Here is a 15,271-nt window from a genome sequence, read left to right as displayed (position 1 = left end):
CTCCACTCTTTCTGGGAGGCTCTAGGGGAGGATCCATTCCTCGCCTTCTCCAGCTTCTAGAAACTTCCTCACTCCTCAGCACCTGGCTCCGACATCACATTGACTTTTCCTCTCCTGCTTCCACCATCACATCACCTTCTTCTGACTCCAATCTCCTGCCTCTTTCTTGCAAGGATCCTAATGATTGTAATTAGGACCCAGCTGGATAATCCACGACAATCTCTTCAAGATCCTTAACTTAATGACATCTGCAAAGTCCCTTTTGTCATAGAAGATAACATTCACAGGTCCTGGGTATTAGGACACGGATATCTTTGGGGTTCCATTACTCACCTATAACTGGTACGCAGTGCTGATTTCCATCCTATAGGTATGGTTTAGGGATCTCTAGGTCAATGAGATAACGGACTCTTGCTCACGTTACATGGCGTAATGGGAAGAAAGTCAACCCTAAAAAGAGGGGACTCAGCTTCCCTTCTTGGAGCCTCCTGTTTTTAACTGTGGGATTTGGGGCTGATTCCCTGACCTGCTCGGTTCTGTATTCTCTCCAATTCAACAGGAATGAACTGTGAGGGCACTGAGCAAAAACTAAGGGCTAGATACCTAGTAGTAGTAGGACTTGCCTCTGGATACCCAGTAGCGATCCTGCCTGCTTCTGGATATCCTACAGTAGCAATCCCACCTGCTTCTGGATACGTGGCAGTGATCATACCTGGCTTTAGATACCCGGTAGTGATTGTGTTTCCTCTAGATACCCAGTAGTACTGTGCATGCTTCTAGAGATGTAGTCATAGTTGGACTTGGCTCTAGATACCCAGTGCTCATCTCTAGACTGGGCTGAGATCAGTGTCTCCCTTGAAGGATTGTTGTAAGGATGAAAAGACATAATGTGTGTAAAGCACTTGGTGTAATACGTGGTCTTTTTAAAAGTGTGAATAAATACTAGTTCTTATTATTTCTGTGGATATCCAGCAGCCCCATAATTGGGTCCCAAAACCATGAAGAAGGAAGAGGAAATGTCTTAAAGATTGATGGACAGTGTTTGCTGAACATCAAGATCACTTTCCAGGTATTACCTCTGATTTGCTCTACCAACTCCACACCCCACCTGCAGCCACACAACCTTCCATGATCATGGCCATACACAACACACTGTGTCCCCCAGGCATGGGGACCTTGAAACATAACCAGATTTGAGACAGCACCCTGCACCGCTGTCTTGGAAATACTCTTAAGAGTGTGTGGCTGAGTTAGGGAACCCGGATTTCAAAGTAGAAAGGGAGAATCCACCCAAGCCCATAGAAATCCTGAATGCAGCTCCTTTCTCAGCAACAAGCACTGGCTTGAGAGTCAGCCACCTGGGCACCAGCCCCACTCTGCCCCTAATTAAATGCGTGACTTTGAGAATTCCCTTCATTCTTCAGAGCCCCAATTCAGTGATTGGTGCAATCACAGGCCTGGCTACAGCGACCCATTCATTGCAGGCATGGTGGGACTCTCAATCCCTCCCATTCCCACTAGAATCCAGCTGTTGGGATCTATGACCCAGTCAGCATCGCAGGCCTGTGGGGAGCTCTCAGGCTCAAGCCTATGCCCCCACTAATCTACAAGAAATTCACTGCAGTAAACCAAGGAATAGTGCCTGGAAAAAGAGAGGGTTTGCTGGAGCTGTCCCTTTCCCTGTCTCTGGAATACCAACAACGGACAGGCTCTTTGGTCTTGTCTCTCAGGAGTGCCCATGCCATTCCAGGCAAATGGTGGCCTGGTTGGCGGCGTAAGTCTTGGGGGGCAGTGAGTGTGCATCGTGGTCAAAGCCTCTGGAGTAGGCAGCTGCGTCTGCAGGCAGGCCTGCTGGCTGGAAACCTGCCAGGAAAGGAAAGGGCTGGCCTGGGGCGGGGCTAGGGAGGGGTGGAGACAGGGCCGGCTATGGTCAGTGACAAATGCTGGCTGCAATCCAGCCAGCCCTCTGCCCTTTCCTGAGCCAGAGGGACTGCCACCTCCACTGTGTGCACGCTTGGCTACAGGACACAGTAAGTACAGATGCCTCAACGGGAGGTCCCGTGGGCTTGAGGGCATGTGAGGCGAGGAAAGGATGGACTCTAGAGTTTTGGGGTTTGGGAGCTGCAAAGCTCTGAAGGAGTCTCACCTCTGCAGTTTCAGGTATCCAAGGCAGCAGAGGTGAGTGGGTCCCCTGAGCTCTGTGACCTTATGCTCCACACTAACTCTGGCAGAGCCTCTGTTTCCTCATAGGTAAGATGGAAATAATTATACCCTTTGGATGGTGTGACTGAAGATTAAATATAGCGGGTGCTCTCACTCAGCACATCTGGCCGTGTCTGCAGACACATTTGGTTTCCACAACTGGAAGGGGGATGGGGGTTAGTGGCATCTAGAGGCCAGCGATGCTGCTGATGATCCCACAATGCCCAAGACAAGATCACAAAGCATCATCCTGTTGAAAAGGTCAACAGGATCAAGGTTGAGAGACCCTGAAATAAGGCTGTGGGGACAAAATGTCAGCTGGATAGGAAGTGCTCAGTAAATGGCAGCTTCTGTTGTTTTCTGTGCCTGGAGTCTTGGGCCTTTGGAAATGAGGAACAATGATCTAATATCTGTTTCCCTGAGATAAGGGCATCTTGCCTGGAGGCTGCCACCCAGGCCGATCGTGGCAGCTGCTCATGAGAGACCGTAACCATTTGGCAGTTTGTTAAATGAACAAAATGTAAAAATAAAGTAAGCAGAATTTTTTGTTTTTCTGAGGGTAGGGCTTTTGGCCAGATACACAGCAATAAAAGGGGAAACCACTTCCTTGGGCCAGTGTCCTTGCTCATAGATCAGGAAACCGAAGCATGAAGAATACAGGCGGCAGATGCCTAGTGGTGACGGACGTGTTCATGGTGTTGACGGTGATGATAAGTGACAGATGTAGACTCATCTCCAAACTTGTCAGGTTGTAGACATTAAATATGTGCAACTTTGTGAATAGCAGTCATGTCTCAATCAAGCGGTTTTAATAAAGAAATAAAAGGAAGCCAGAGCTGAGAGACAGGGAGGGAGTTGTTCAAGGTCACCTGGCAAGTGAGCCCCGGGGCGGAGAGAGCTCAGCTCTGGGTGGCTAGCCTGGCTTTTTCCACTGCTCAGTGTCCAACTTGCAGTCTGATGTCTCTGAATTACAGAAAAGGAGACAGGGGTCAGTTCATTCATTCATTCATTCGTTCGTTCATTCTACAAAAGTGTATGGAGCATCTCTCATGACTGCAAGTTCCTGAAGGTGAGAGCAGCACAGATGAGGGTCCCATGCAGAGAGAGGCTGGGATGAAAAATGTCAATGGCAAATGCATATATAAAGGCATATGTGTAATTGAAGGAGCTTTGAGAGAAACAGTCAAGGCACCGTTCCAGAGAATAGCTGTGGAAGGGGAAAAGGTCCAGTGTGATAAGGTATTGCAAAGAAGTGACATTTAAGCAAAGGCCTCAGCCTGTGCAGAAGTTGGCCTTGGTGAGAAAGGTCAGGGGAGGGTTCCAGTAGAGAGGGAAGGTGTGCAAAGGCCCAGGGTTAGGACAGAACTTGCTGCGTTTGAGAAACTGGGAAAAGTGAGCCTGGGGGTATCTTGTGATCCAGGGCAGAGCAGGTCCAGGCCAGGTAGAGCCAGATCACAGGAGCCCTTGTGGGTTAGAGCACAGATCAAAGTTAGCATTTATCCGAAACACAGGAGTTGGCCATGAGTTTCTTAGGTGAGGAAGTGCTGTGACCATATTTATGATTGAAGGAGATTCTTTTATATGCTGTATATAGAAAGCCTTGCAGGGCAAAGAAAGGAAGCTACTGGGGTAGCCCAGGGGAAGATGGTGGGAGATTCCATTGGGGGCAGTGAGAAAGCCAGGGAGGCGCGGCAGTTTTAAGACCTGTTTTGGAGCTAGAACTGACAAGCCTTGCGGATGGGCTGGAGTGGAACAGGAAGTCAAGATTACTTCTTCTGGGAAGTTCTGTTCCTGGGTCTTTAGGATGTAGAGGAAGCTGTGACTTTGTCTCTCATCTCTGCCTGGGCTCCAAGTCTCACATCCCTCTTTGTCATTAGAAGATATTGGACAGACCCTCCTCACTAACACAGTTCCCACAGCTTAGTCCAGGGCAGAACTGGGCATGACTTCATTGCCCAACACGGGAAATATCAGTCAGCAGATTTGGGCTTCATGGATGGTGGGGGCCAGCGGGAGGGCTGACCAAGGCCCACCCGTCACATCCCCAGCACCTGCCACCTCAATTCACCTTGGCCTGAGATGACAGATGAACTTGACTGATCCCCTCTCTTCCCTCTGCAGAAACACTAAAGTCAGGAGAGGGGCAGCCTGACCAGGCTCTCAAGGCACTCGGTGGAGGCTGATCTGGGGGATGGGAGGCTCCTAGGGCTTCACCTGTCTCTATCAAAGCCATATATTTCCACCAGAGGCCCAAGAGTGTGATGGCAAACCCGGGGCTTTGAAACTAAGAAACGTAAAACAAGCACTGAGGACTCCACTGCCTCTTGGGGCCACCTCTCTGATTCTCTGTTTCTTCTTTTGCACTGTTAGGATAATGATACCACCTCCGTGTTACTGTGGAGAAGTATAAATGGGCTAATACAGGTGAACTGCCTGAGGATACCAGGAGGTGAGGTCGAGGAGGAACGAGGTATCACTCCTCAGAGCCACTCAGAGATAGACTGTGCACGAGTCAGAGGAACCCGGATTTTAATTCTGGTTCCATTACTCAGTAACTGGAACAAGCTTTTCTACTTCACTTAGCCTCAGTCTATTCAATCTGTAAAACAGAGTGAGTTTACTTTTGGAAAACTCTGTAAAATAGAGAGCTTACTTTTGGTGAAGGCTAAACATAGTAATATTTATGGAGTGTTTAGTAGGTCTTTAATAATTAGTGGTTTTACTAAAAGATAGAGACAGTGGGCCCAGAGGGAGCAAGATTTCTGGGTCTCAAACGTATAGCCCAGGAGAGCCTAAGTGAACCTGGGGCCCTCTCCAAACAGACCCTGGGGGAGACTCAGTGCATATATAAAGGCACCCGGAGAAGCAGCTCCTCCCCATCGGATCTCTAGTGCTTGGCAGGGGGCGGGGGTCCTGAAGGGGTGTCCACAGCACACGGTAGACTGCAGATGAAGAAACTGAGGCCCAGAAAGGGTGAGGCTTGCCCAGGGTGACCTAGCAGTTGCATAGATGAGAGAATATAGGCCAGGGCCTCACTGGGACTCTCTGGTCAGCTGCCCCTGGGCTCTATCCAAGAAGGAAACTCCCCTGCTTCTGAAACTGTTCTCGAAATTATCAGCTCAGTGTGACTCTGTGGGGGGTTGAACCACATTGTTTCTTTAGCAGCATCTCCATACATGGCTGGTTCCAACACTTGGCAGGAGGGACCATATTGTGCTGCCAAATAGACTCATTTAGAGGAGCCAGAGATTAAACCACCCACCCATGTCCTTCAGAGCTCCCCAGGCAAGTGCCATGGTGGGAACAGGTAGGGAGTGTCAGCGGGGGGGAAGCCCAGACTCTGCTCACTCATTATCTGCAGATTAGGGCTATTGTTGGTGGCTACTAAGTCAGGGATTTCAAAATCAGGAAGATGCAGCACAGGAACGGAGGAGGCAGGACTCTGTAGAGGCAGAGTGGTAACCGGGCCTGAGTCCAAGCTTTGCTAATGTTAGCAGGAGACTCCATCTCTCTAACCTCGGATTACCCATCTGTAAAATAGAGCTAGCAGCAAGACGTACCTTTCTGGGTGGTATGGGGCTGAAGGAGTTGGCACAGTGCCTAAAAAAGGGTGAGGACAATGCGCCCAACTGCTACGGCTGCTGGGTTCGGTGCCAGGTTCGGTTTTGCAGGCAGAACCTTCTACATGAGCCTCCTTCTCAGAGGGAGCTCAAGGCGCAATTTGGAGGCTGGACTGGCAAGGGTGCCCTGCTGGAGTTATTCAGCTTCACTTAAAGACAGGCCTGCAGTCCAAGCCTGCCCAATTCCTGAGACCATTCTCTCTCCACTGCTGAGCCCCATGGCCACTCTGCAAGCGATTTCCCACGCAGCTGTTTGGGGCCCTTTGGAGTTTGGTTTTATTTGGGTCACGGGATGCTGTGACAGGCTGCCCCTGCCTGGTGGGGATCTGGGAGCCCCAATGACATTGTGCCCATAGAGAGAGGCCAGCAGAAAGGGATTCCCTCCAAGGTGACACACAGGGCAAAGCTCACATCACAAGCCAGGCAGGCCCTCTGCACCTGATAATTAGCTGCCCCGGGTGCTGCCAGGCTCACAAGTGTGTGTGTTTGTGTTTGTGTGTGGGTGTGTGTAAAGCACGTACCCTATGATACAGTTGAGAATATGGGGGCCTCAGATGGGGCTTTTGCCAGAAACTGCCATGCCTACTGCTTATCCTTCCACAGCACGTGCCCCCAAGCACCCCGTGGTGGAGGTGCCATTATCATCACTGTCTTACAGTTGTGGAGAGTGGCTCAGGGTGGAGGTGCTGCTATCATCACTGTCTTGGCTGGTGCTGGTGGAGGAGTGGCTCTGAGGGTGGTGAGGTGCTGCTATCATCACTGTCTTGCAGTTGTGGAGAGTGGCTCAGGGTGTAACTGACTTGCCCAAAATCTCACTGCAAGGAGACAGCAGGGCTGAGATCTGAACCCAGGCAGCGGCTTCAGAGCCTGGGCTGTTTCCTACTGCGGAGGGAGGAGGCAAGACTTCTACCCGTAGCCAGGTGGGGAAGCATGGACACAGAAACAGCTCCTGGGTGAAGTGGAGGGAGGAAGAGTAGGACTGAAGGCAAAGGCCACGTCAGGAGTGATGGGAGACCCCACAAAGGCCCCCTGAGAAGCTCTAGAGTCAAAGATGAATGCCTCCTCATCTAGAAGATGAAGAGATGTCTTTGCCTGCATGGGCTGCCATCACAAAGTCTCACAGGCTAGGGGGCTTCAACAACAGAAATTTCTTTCTTTACAACTCCGGAAGCTGGAAGTCTGAGGCTTAGGCACCGGCAGGATTTGTTCCTTCCATGGCCCTTCTTCTTGGCTCACAGGTGGCTGCCTTCTTACTGTCTTCACCTGGTTTTCCCTCTGTGCGTGTCTCTATCCTGATCTCTTTTTAATTTTTGTGTAAGGACATAGTCATATTGGGTTAGGGCCCACTCTAGTGACCTCATCCTAACTCAGTCCCCTCTTTAAAAGCCCTATCTCTAAATATAGTCACATTCTGGGGTATTGAAGGTTAGGACTTCAGTATATGCGTTTTGGGGGGCACAATTCAGCCCAGAACAGGAGGACGGTGGAGATGCTCACATGAAGAGGGCAGGCAGAATTCCCTTAGGAGGAGAAGGTGTCTCTCTGTGAGACAAGAGTGGCATGGAGCAGCCCCTGGGGGAAGGAGAAAGGGACAGTTGGCATCCTGGTATCCTGCCTACCCCGGGGTGGATGCTCACTCCATGTGTGCTGAATGAACAGGGCAAGGCCAGCAGTGCTGATGGCCCCAGGCGCGTAACTGGTCTGAGTTCATAGAAGGACCACAGGGCCCTGCCATGTGCCAAACCAGGACACCAGAGTGAAGGCCAGAAGCTCACATGGAAGCAGCTTAGTTCCCTGGTAACCTCAAGATGCTGATGAGACAAAGCAGAGCAGGGGGAATCCTCTCCCTCCATGTCCCATCCTCCAAAATGTGTCCCTTGATGTGGATGGGCAGGGAGGGTTCCTGCCCTGGCAGCCGGGCCTCTGCCTTCGGTCTGCACCTCCTCTCCCTCCTTCCTCTCCCCATTGTCCCTAAATCTTTGTCCTCGAGCCACTGCCGCCCTGTGTAAACCCTCATCCTCAGTCTCGGGGGTGCCATCCCTTCTCTTTGAAGCTGAATGGACCAAACCTACCCATTGAGTGTTGGGTGGGGACATCTCTGGAAAGTCAGTGCCTGGACCAGCCCCACCCCTCTCTGAGGACACCTTCTTTCCCTTTCAGAACAAAGAACAGCCGCCATGCAGCTCTTCCTCCTCTTGTGCCTGGTGCTTCTCAGCCCTCAGGAGGCCTCCCTTCACCGCCACCACCCCCGGGAGACGAAGAAGAGAGTCAAGGACCTCCATGTAGGTGCCACGGTGGCCCCCAGCAGCAGAAGGGACTTTACGTTCGACCTCTACAGGGCCTTGGCTTCTGCTGCCCCCAGCCAGAACGTCTTCTTCTCCCCTGTGAGCATCTCCGTGAGCCTGGCCATGCTCTCCCTGGGGGCTGGGTCCAGCACAAAGAGGCAGATCCTGGAGGGCCTGGGCCTCGACTTCCAGAAAAGCTCAGAGGAGCAGCTGCACAGAGGCTTTCAGCAGCTCCTGCAGGAGCTCAACCAGCCCCGTGATGGCTTCCAGCTGAGCCTCGGCAATGCCCTTTTCACTGACCTGGTGGTGGACGTGCAGGACACCTTCATGAGTGCCATGAAGACGCTGTACCTGGCAGACTCTTTCCCCACCAACTTTGGGGACTCTGCGGGAGCCCTGAAGCAGATCAATGATTATGTGGCAAAGCAAACGAAGGGCAAGATTGTGGACTTGCTTAAGAACCTCGACAGCAACGCGGTCATGGTCATGGTGAATTACATCTTCTTTAAAGGTAAGGACCTTGGGCCCAAACCTGTGCTTTCTCTGGCTTTTCTGCTGCTTTTTTCTAAAGAATTCCCAATTCCCTCACATACATAAAGGACGGGGAGTAGATTAAGTTCTTTCGGGCGCCTGCTGAGAAAAATTAAGTAAACAAGTAGCCAGAGAAGGTAAGATGAGTGCCTTCTCTCTGTGGATGGGGTTAGTGAGCCTAAGATGCTGTTTCCTCCATGGAGGAAGAACTGACTGCTGTCTTTGGGCCCCTGGGATCATCTGAAGCCCCAGTTTTCATACAGGCTCTGAAGCATGAACCCATTGTGGCCACCATAACAAAGACACCAACACCTCAGCCACTCAGGGCAGGACATGGACCCCAGAAGGGCTTAGAGGGCATTTCCCAGTCCCCCATATGCCCCAGATCCTGGCCCCTCTGCTCTCATGGAGGCCAAGACTCCCTCAGACAAATGCTTCTTCCTCTGAAATGCCTCCTCCGGACTCCTCAGTAAGAGCTGACCTCTGCTTATCTCCCCGACACTCCTTGTAAGCATTTCTGTTCGCGTCTGCAGCTCCTGCCAGGTGCTGACCCTGAGGAAAGCAAGAGTGGATAGAGAGGAGAAGAGAGGAGAGGAGAGAGTGGGAAGGGTTGTGAGGAAGGCAAATTGTTAACACCTCCCCTTCCTGTGGTCACAGATCATGAGTATCTTTGGCCATTTGGGTGGCTATAACAAAATACCGTAAACTGGGTGACTTAGCAACAACAAACATTTATTTCTCATAGTTCTGGAGGCTGAGAAGTCCAGGATCAAGGCACTGGCAGATGCAGTGCCCGTTCCTTGGTTCATGACGGTGTCTTCTCAGTATGTCCTTGCTCGAAGGAGCAAGGCAGCTCTCTGTGGTCTCTTTTATAAGGACACCGATCCTGTTCATGACAGCTCTACCCCTACGAACTAATCAACTCCCAAAGGCCCCCCGTCCTAATACCACCACCTCAGGGTTAGGTTTCAACATATGAACAATGTGGGGACACACACATTGAGACCGCAGCAGTAAGTGTCGAACTTGGACTCTGAGATTTCCTATCCCCTGGTGCAGGGCGGTCCCCATTACACCAGATTGCTGAGGACAACTGGGAAATAAGCTAAGGACGGTATTGGATGGGGTCTTCCTTTGATAACAATGAAGAAGTTGGAAACAGGCCAGGCGTGGTGGCTCATGCCTATAATCCCAAAACTTTAGGAGGCCAAGATGGGCAGCTCACCTGAAGTCAGGAGTTCGAGACCAGCCTGGCCAACATAGTGAAACCCCGTCTCTACTTAAAAATTACAGAAATTAGCCAGGCGTGGTGATGGGCGCCTGTAATTCCAGCTACTTGGGAGGCTGAGGCAGGAGAATCGCTTGAACCTGGGAGGTGGGGGCTGTAGAGAGCCAAAATTGTGCCACTGAATTCCAGCCTAGGTTACAGAACGAGACTCCATCTCAAATAAATAAAATAAAATAAAATAAAATAAAATAAAATAAAATAAAATAAAAAGAAGTTGGAAGCAATCACTTGTAGCATTTTGTTCAGAAGTTTCCATAGGAAGGTAAGAGAAGGGTCATTGAAGACTTCCCAATGGGAAAAAGCATTCGTTTCCAGGATCCATATGAACTTCTCTCTAAAACTTAAATTAAAATATTGGGAAGAAAGTGCAAACAGAGAAGCTCACCCAGATATCAGGTAGCATTCATGGCCAGCCACATTTTTTACCCTCTTCACTTGGAGATTTGGCCTTGAGTAAAACGTTAGAGAATCAAAGAACATTAGGGGTCCAGGGCCTCTGAAGATGTGAAAACCAACCTCCTTGTTTTGCAGATGTGGAAGGAAAAGCCCTATGAAAAGTCCGAGAATGGGCCCAGTGTTATAAAAGGACTTGCCTTGACATTCAAGAGGTTCAACAGTCACTGCTCTGAGGCTGCCATAAAGATGGTCTCTGCTGGCTGTCTTTACTGTCTTCACTCCTTTTATTTGCAGCTGAGAATTTCTAATTCTTCCACAAAATTCTTTTTCATTTTTCTTTCTTTTCATCTTTAGCTAAGTGGGAGACAAGCTTCAACCACAAAGGCACCCAAGAGCAAGACTTCTACGTGACCCCGGAGACTGTGGTGCGGGTACCCATGATGAGCCGCGAGGACCAGTATCACTACCTCCTGGACCGGAACCTCTCCTGCAGGGTGGTGGGGGTCCCCTACCAAGGCAATGCCACGGCTTTGTTCATTCTCCCCAGTGAGGGAAAGATGCAGCAGGTGGAGAATGGACTGAGCGAGAAAACACTGAGGAAGTGGCTTAAGATGTTCAAAAAGAGGTACTTTCAGACTACCCCAGGGCCAGCCTAACTCCATACAGCCCCAGGGAGACACACACGCCCTACCAGGGCCACACAGCACTGGTGGGAAGGACTCACCCAGCCAAGGAGCTGCCTTCAAGCCCAGAGGCATCCTGTGACATCCAGGTCCTGGGGTCCTAGCCCAGTTGAAGGGACAAGGGCTGGAAGCTGGGTTCCTTAGGGTGGTGCCAGAGTGGGCAGAGACCTCTGGGGCAGCCCATGTCCAAGTCCAGAGCAAGGGGAGGCTCATCCTAGACAAGAGGCCAGAGGATCCATAACCACCATTGTTCCTTGGGTTAAGGAGTCCTTTTTATAAAGCATCAAAACTAAGAATCCAGTGCATTATGAAGCCAAGGGGTGAAGCTCAGTGTGCCAATGCCCTAGAGCAGTCTAAGAAAACTCCTTTTCCTTTTCTAGGCAGCTCGAGCTTTACCTTCCCAAATTCTCCATTGAGGGCTCCTATCAGCTGGATAAAGTCCTTCCCAAGCTGGGGATCAGTAACGTCTTCACCTCCCACGCTGACCTGTCCGGCATCAGTAACCACACAAATATCCAGGTGTCTGAGGTGGGTTCAGAAGCTCCTATGCATCTACTTTCCAAGATATTCTATTCTATTCTATTCTATTCTATTCTTTTCTATTCCACTCTACCCCATTTTATTCCATTCCATTCCATTCCATTCCACTCCACTCCACTCCAGTTGACTCTATTCCATTCTACTCCACTCTGATTTTTTGATTGATTGATTGCCGGATTGATTGATTGATTTCGATCTCGATTGATTGATTGATTTTGTTGATCGATTGATTTCGATTGATGTCGATTGAAATCTGATTGATGCCGCTGATTGATGCCGGGATTTTCGATTGATTGATTTCGATGCCGATTGATTGATCTGATTGATTGATGCCGATTGATTGAAACGCTGATGATTGATTGATTGATTGATTTGTCCGAGACGATGTTCGATGGATGCCGATGGATTGATGCCGATGATGCCGATCGATTGATGATTTTTCGATTGATTTCTTCGACGATTGATGATGCCGATGATTTATTTATTTATTTTCGAAATGATGGACGGGATTTACTTTATTGATTCTCGGTTTATCTGCTCGATTTCGATGAGCCGATTGAGCCTCGACGATGATGATGCCGATGATTTCTTCGAGTTTATCTTTGATTGATTTCGGATTTCGATGATGCCGGATGATTGATGATTGAATGATGATGATTTACTGATTTTCGACGATTCGATTTGATTGATGAGCCGATTTTGAGCTTGGATTTCGAGCCGATGATGACGCGCCGATTGATTGACTTCGATGAAATGATGGATTGATGATGATGATTTATCGATCTGATCGATGAGCCGATTTTGACGGATGATGAGATTTCTCGACTTGATGATTGAGCCTGAGCCGATAATGATTTATTTCTTCGAGTTCTCTTTTCTGATTGACGCCGACGATGCCGATTTTTCGACGATTTATTTGAAACATTTCGAGCCCGATTTCGATGATTTACTCGCCGATCTCGACCGCTGACGATTTCGATGATTTCGGTTTTGTTTTGAGCCGATGATGACATTTGACGCGCCGATTGACGATCGACGTCGATTGATTTCTGATTGACGACGATTTCGATTTGATTTGACGATGATTTTGATTTTGATCTCGATCCATTCCTTCATTTTGTTCTCTTCCATTCCATTCCAGTCCACTCCACTTCACTCTCTACTATTCTATTCCACTCTCCTTGCACTCCACCCACTCCACTGGCACCCACTCCTCTATTCTATTCTATTCATTCTATTCTATTCTATTCTATTCTATTCTCTCCCTCTTCCCTCTCTTTTCCCCCACGAAGCAAAAGTTTCACTTTATGTCTTATCCTTCATGTAATGGGAAGCCATATCCACCACTGTTCCTTGAGTTAAGGAGTCCTGTTTTAAACAATCAAAACTAAGAAGGCACTTACTAGCTGTGTGATCTCCAAAAATACCTGACTCTCTGAGCCTCCTTTCTCTCTTCTATAAAATTGAAGAATTACACCTTGCTCCAAGATATCATGAGAATTCAATGACAGACACATGAGACGTCACCTCCCAGCACAGTGCCTGGGGCAGAGTAGCTGCTCCATTGTTCCATTTCCTACTTGCTCCATGGCTCAGTTGAACAGATACTTAGAGGGTGATGCCCATAGGCAGAAGCTTTGCCATTTGACATGATGGCTTCACCCACCCCTGGTGGCCTGGTGATGCCTGGTGTCTCCCCTGCAGATGGTGCACAAAGCTGTGGTGGAGGTGGATGAGTCGGGAACCAGAGCAGCGGCAGCCACGGGGACAATCTTCATGTTCAGGTCGGCCCGCCTGAGCTCTCAGAAGATAGTGTTCAACAGGCCTTTTCTGATGTTCATTGTGGATAATGACATCCTCTTCCTTGGCAAAGTGAACCGCCCCTGAGGTGGGGCTTCTTAAATCTACACGCCTCAGGGTGGGAGATGAAGGTGGCTATGCTATGGCCCATCTGTATGCTGGTAGCTAGTGATTTACACAGGTTTAGTTGATTAATGAGGCATTACAAATAATATTACTCTTTGATGATTGCTTCCACCCACACAACTGCAAGACACAGGTGCCTTGGGGAAATTTGGAGAACATTCAATCTCGCCCTCACTCTTCATCAATGAAGATTAGCACTGAGATCCAGAGAGGCTGGATGACTTGCTCAAGTTCACCAGCCTGTTAGTGGCAAAGAGAGATCCAGAGTCCAGGCCCTTGATGCCCAGCTCAGTGCCACAAAGCTCAGTAGGAGGGTTGTTCCAGTGGATGAGGGCCACCAGGAAGCACAGGTCCAAGGCTGGTCCCCCACCTATCAGCAACAACAACTGTCAGTTCATCCTGCATGGGAAAAATGTTGGAATGGGAGTCTGAAATGGGGCTACTGTTTTGGTCCCAACCTGCTGTGTGACATTGGGGCAACACTTCCCCTCTCTGGACCTCAGTTTCCTTCTGTATACAAGGATCAGATTCTTGCTGTGATCCAAGAACTCCTGAAATCATATAGAAAGGCTGGGGTGTGCCCTGTCAATCATGGTTGATTTCGATACACTCAAGTACCATTCATCCTTTAAGAAAAACATCTGGATATCAAGGTGGAAATGGCCCATTTAATGATTGATTATATCGTCTTGTGGATATAGTTATAATCTTATGGGCCTGACTGGGAGTGGAAGAAGGGAAGCCTGTTGCGAATAGTAGAGTATCAATTGCAGGTGCCAATGACTAACTTTTTGAATTTTATGTTGGCATTAACAATAAAGCATTTTGCAAACACTGGTTATAACTGTCTTTATAGAGGCAGCTCTGGGAATGGTGACATTGATTGCTTACCATGCTCCAGGCCGGGTACCTGGCCCTTCACCTGGATGGTCACATTTACCCCTCATAAGACTCCTATGAAGAAAGGCACCACTGTTATCCCCATTTCACAGATGGGAAAGGCAAGGCTTGAAGTGGTTAGGTGGCTTACCCAGTCACATATCTCCTAAGTGATGCAGCCAGAATTTGGTGGGGAGAATGTGGCCCAGAGCCCTATACTCAGTCCTGTACTCTGTGCTGTGGAAGAGAGATGACCAGGAGCAGAAGCTTCATTCAGCGGCATCTCAGGCACCGGCTACCCAGTAGCCAGGTAAGTTCCCTGCCTACCTTCACCAAGCACGATGTGTTTCCTCATCTGTCAAATGAAGAGGATCAGACACTCAATAACGGAATAAATGGGTGAGTGAGTCCTTCGCTGCATCCACATCTGACTCTCTGTGTGCCTGCCCACCCCACCCTGCATGTTCTAAGCATGCTTCCATGAGACTGTGCCCCACCCTCTGATTCTAGAGTCTGGACTGTATCAGAGATGAGTGCCCACTAGAGGTAACAAGGTCAGGACCCCAAGCCTTGTCCATTCCCCAAAGTATTGAGCCCCCACCATGCACCAGCCCACGCCAGATGCTTTGCACTTGTGATATCACCCATCCCTTAACAACCCAGCAAGGTCTGTTATTGTTCCCGTTTTACAGACAAGGACATAAGTGCTTTCCCAGGGTCCCACAGCTGGTGACAGTGAGGGCCCAGGGTCTGAGAGCCCAGATGGCCCATGTGCGGGCTGGTGGCAGGGCAGATGGCTGCAATCAGATTCAGACATTTCTCTGCAATTGTGCTGTGGGCTCAGGGTGGCTCTTTAGGACAGGGCCCCTTCGTAGGGTCATCCACTCCTATGTGCTTTCCTTTGCATCATGCCTTACCTGT

General features: G+C 49.5%; 1 protein-coding gene across 5 annotated transcripts; it reads left to right on the top strand.

Moving 5' to 3' along the window:
• The first annotated feature begins 980 nt into the window (after positions 1 to 980).
• On the top strand, positions 981 to 14,310 carry SERPINA5 (serpin family A member 5). 5 transcript variants are annotated; one of them, XM_021941526.2, is made up of 5 exons: positions 981 to 1,069; positions 7,983 to 8,618; positions 10,677 to 10,947; positions 11,386 to 11,533; positions 13,250 to 14,310. In XM_021941526.2, exons 2-5 carry the CDS (start codon positions 8,000 to 8,002, stop codon positions 13,430 to 13,432), a joined length of 1,221 nt encoding a protein of 406 aa, XP_021797218.1. In that variant the 5' UTR covers positions 981 to 1,069; positions 7,983 to 7,999; the 3' UTR covers positions 13,433 to 14,310. The 5 variants fall into 5 exon arrangements, with proteins under 5 accessions (XP_021797218.1, XP_009210457.1, XP_017816989.1 ...); XM_009212193.3 differs by lacking the exon at positions 981 to 1,069 and adding an exon at positions 1,913 to 2,030; XM_017961500.3 differs by lacking the exon at positions 981 to 1,069 and adding an exon at positions 1,970 to 2,250.
• Positions 14,311 to 15,271: the final 961 nt, after the last annotated feature.

This window comes from Papio anubis, chromosome 7 (assembly GCF_008728515.1).
Source record: "Papio anubis isolate 15944 chromosome 7, Panubis1.0, whole genome shotgun sequence".
NCBI lineage: Eukaryota > Metazoa > Chordata > Mammalia > Primates > Cercopithecidae > Papio > Papio anubis.
Note: the sequence above shows the minus strand (reverse complement) of the source record. Positions and strands in the feature narration are given on the sequence as shown.